At 39.2% G+C, this 3,897-nt stretch overlaps 1 protein-coding gene across 1 annotated transcript in view; it reads right to left on the bottom strand.

Annotated features, from left to right (window-relative positions):
* The window catches only part of LOC103139693 (vomeronasal type-2 receptor 1-like), a 15,160-nt gene that overhangs the window by 6,878 nt on the left and 4,385 nt on the right, over window positions 1–3,897 (bottom strand). Inside the window, exons 6-10 of the mRNA XM_016672585.1 lie at window positions 2,320–2,460; window positions 1,942–2,231; window positions 1,432–1,727; window positions 551–603; window positions 329–452 (exon numbers count right to left, since the gene is read on the bottom strand). Coding sequence (XP_016528071.1) covers window positions 329–452; window positions 551–603; window positions 1,432–1,727; window positions 1,942–2,231; window positions 2,320–2,460 — 904 coding nt within the window. The remainder of the gene's footprint in view (window positions 1–328; window positions 453–550; window positions 604–1,431; window positions 1,728–1,941; window positions 2,232–2,319; window positions 2,461–3,897) is intronic.

Below are 3,897 nucleotides of genomic sequence, written 5' to 3'. Positions count from 1 at the left end.
AGAGAGAAGAGCAGCAGGAAGCTCAGCTCAGAGTTGTTGGCTCTGCCAATTGGAGTTGTTCTGTAATGGAAGAAAATCACTGCTGTTAAGACAGCGAGTATGGATCCACTAACAGCGACTGCAGCCAGGATGATTGACAGGACTTCGTCGAAGGAAAGAAACTCAAGTGGTTTGGGAAAACAAGCATCTTTGTTTGCATTTGGCCAGAACTCTTTAGGACACAGTAAACAATCAGGTGAATCTGAAAATAGAAAGGGAAAAAAAAATCACTGTATGCATTCATATTTTTAACGATAAGATCATCTGCATTAAGATTTAAAAAACGTACCTGTCATATTACTGATCTCTCCTTCAGGACATGGTACACAGTCATAGCAGCAGATTGGTTTTCCTTTCTGCAACACTTTACGAGTTCCTGGAGGACAACTCTCTGAGCAAACGGAGACTGGAACCTGAAACCGAAACAACAGCAAAAAAAAACAGTTTGAAAGTTTTATATTGTTTGCTTTTTTTACAAGCTACATTGAATAATTAGTCAAAAACTATTTACCTGTGTTCCACCTTCCAACCAGGTTATGTTCCTGTTGATATGAAACTCCTGACCTTTTGGCAGAGAACCATCATAATATCCCACTGTTACCAGTTCAATAACTCCACTCTCACTTTTCTGCCAGTTTACCAGCTCATAAAAAGCCACAGGGTCTCCATTAGCATCAAATGAAACATGGTAACCATTTTGGGTAAAGTTTACTTTCTTTAATGCAGCAAAAACCTTAGCAAAAAAAACAAAGGGAAAGAAGTTAAAAGCTTCCAAAACATACTTATATTTTCAGTCTTTTCACAAAAAATTCATAAAATATACAACTTAATAAACTGACCTGTTTGGGATCCACATTCCTGTGTTTGTCACATTCTGTCTTGTTTTTTGTTTCCTGACATACAGCATCATGAATAGCATGAGCTACAGCATAAACAGCCTTGTACACCATGTTAGTGATTCTTAACTGAGATGTTTCAGTGTACGGGCTTTGGAAGGCTTTAATATCTTCAGTTCCATCACACTCTCTCTTGGTCAGATCAGCAGCTAAATAAAATTTGGATTATATCAACACAGGTGTTCCAATAAACACATCAAAGAACGGTAACTTAAAATGCAGTATAAAAAATCTACGAATGTCTAAAGATAAAGTGTCACTGAAAATATTCATAAAATACAACAGGGATGAAATGCACCACTTTATAAGATGGATACTGTAACTTAAGGTCATATAACCCAGTTGTCTTTAAACAATTAACCAACCAATAACAATTATTATCAGATAGAAGGATCACAGTTATTCAGACATAAAAGTGCTTCTGTCTTTTGTGGGAAAAGATGGACACTCAGAACCAGACGAGTGTATAACAGTGCAGTTTTTTGTGCCAACTCACTTTTTGTCAGGCTGCAGTTGAACGCATCCTCCCAGAACTCCATCAACACTGACGAGGCAGCGACGTCAGAGGGAGAGAGATCCAGCAGAAAGGCTCTCAGACCTGGGATGACAGATTGCTGAATAGCTACACCGATGGCTCCTGCACAGAAACTGAAGCTCATGGAGTTTGGGTCGGTTATCCAGGATTCACTTCCGATCCACTGACGAGGTGGAGGAGGATCCAGAGCCAGTTCCTCTAACAGGAACTTCATGTCACCAGCAGCTACAAAAGCCACAACAACTACAGCTGATGACCTGAAGAGAAATTTGAATACGAGTTAGACTCACCAGACCATTTAATAACAAAATCAGATGCAATTGCATTTCATGTTAACTGATATAAATAAATGTCTTGCCATTTAATTGTTATACTTTGAGAAAGTAGAAAGAAAACACTTCTTGATAATAATGTAAAGCGATCTCTTCTGAAAACAATTTAAGGTTTTCTGAAGAGGCTCAGCATCAACACCTGCGGATAACGTCAGCAACTCTTCTGATCTTCCTCTGTGGGTCAGTCCGATAAAATGATTCAATGTACTCCACACAGATCCCCTCACTGTTTGCCACCTTAAGAAAGGACGCCATGCCATTATTTCCATAATCTGAGTCCGAGTGGACGGCACCAATCCAAGTCCAGCCAAAGTATTTGACCAGCTTGGCCAGTGCATCAGCTTGGAACTGGTCACTGGGGATTGTTCTGAAAAATGTTGGATATTCTTGTTTGTCTGACAGGCAGGCACAAGTGGCAAAATGGCTCACCTATATAAAAAAAAAAACATTAAGAAGAAAATTTATCAGCACAAGTATATCTTAGAGTTTCATTTGGAAATGAATTCAGTCTAATCACCAGAGGGATGTTGAAGGGCCCCATGATGCGTGACATGCTGATGGATGGAGTGGATCCAGAGTCTCCCACAGCAGCCACCACCACTCCAGACTGAGAACAGTTCCTGTCCTGGTAAAACACGGGATCCTGGCCGTTCAGTAGCTGAAATGCAACATGCACCACTACAGGCACAGATGCACAGGTGTCATAGATCTGATAACCCAGTTTGATACCCGGCAGCAGCTCTGTGCTGTTGTTTATCTCCTCAATGGCAAAGATCATTGTGCGGGAAAAGCGCAGCTCCCTGGGATTAAAGCTGCAGAGGATCAGTGAATCATTTAGTTAATATAAGAAAAAGTTCAGGATACAATACTAAAAGACAATATAAACTTGTAGCTGTCATAAACCAAATAAAGCATATGTGTAAAGTGCCAATAATCAACAACTGATGATATTACTCGAAAATATTTTCTCAAAATGTTGCAAGACTTAAGAAACTTCAGAAAATCAAATTCAAGCTCACGTGAGTTCTGATTTAATATTAAAATAACTAAAGCAGCTAAGAGCAAAATCTCACAAGAAGTTTGCTAATTATGAAACATAATTAATTTTTTCTAAATATCATAGAACACATGGCACAAAAACGTCCCGTTAACTAACCTCCCTGTGCATCTTGGAAGCTCAGGCTTGGTGGTGTAGTTATTAATCATCGTTTGCATTTTGTAGTGAATGAAGAAAGTGCCTCCAATTACAAAATCTCCATGCAGAGAGAATGCGGGTGCAGGAGGAGTACCCTGTAGGATGCATCGCTCTGATGATAATGTGACGCTGCCAGCAGCAGCAGTCAGAGCTTCTGTAGGGAGAATCTTTTGTTTCAGATCATCTAGAGTCCCTCCCACCACAAGAACAATGATCAGCTCAAACAAACTCACTGCTAATCTCAAACCAATCTCCATTTTCCAAGTGTCTGTGTGAGGAGGTGTATATTTACTGGCCTTTAAACATCTATGATATGTCAGGTGATCATTAATTATTAACAACACGACCTCATCCAGTCATCTTCTATTGTCTTAATATGACTTTACATAAAAATTTCCACTTTGTTTTTCTGTTTCTGATCATGACTCTAGATGGTAACTCTCTCAAGGTCACAAAGCAATAACTCAGGCTGCAAACTGGGTTTCCACAGACGATAATATTTCAGACATTTACTAAGATGTATGAATTAGCATTTTATACAGTGAAACCCTTAAATTATTCAAGCCCATGGTAGAATGATATTTAAAATATTCTTATAATTTCACCACTATATTTAATTTTATTCATTGTTAATCTCACATTTCTCTTTCATACATTTAATTTGTTGTTGGCTTTCAGGGCCCTGTGATGGACTGGTGACCTGTCCAGGATGAACCCCGCCTCTCATCTGATGGCTGTTGGAATGGGCACCACCAGCCCCCCTCGCCACCCTGCAAGGATCAGTGTGTTGAAATCATGGATGGAAAGATTTCAAGGTAGTTCATAGTTATTGCCAACATCAACTGATTCTATGACATTGCTGACTATTTTTTTTCTACTTCTAACATAAACAGGCAAAGA

The sequence above is a fragment of the Poecilia formosa genome, unplaced genomic scaffold (assembly GCF_000485575.1).
Source record: "Poecilia formosa unplaced genomic scaffold, Poecilia_formosa-5.1.2 Scaffold63, whole genome shotgun sequence".
NCBI classification, from domain to species: domain Eukaryota; kingdom Metazoa; phylum Chordata; class Actinopteri; order Cyprinodontiformes; family Poeciliidae; genus Poecilia; species Poecilia formosa.
Note: the sequence above shows the minus strand (reverse complement) of the source record. Positions and strands in the feature narration are given on the sequence as shown.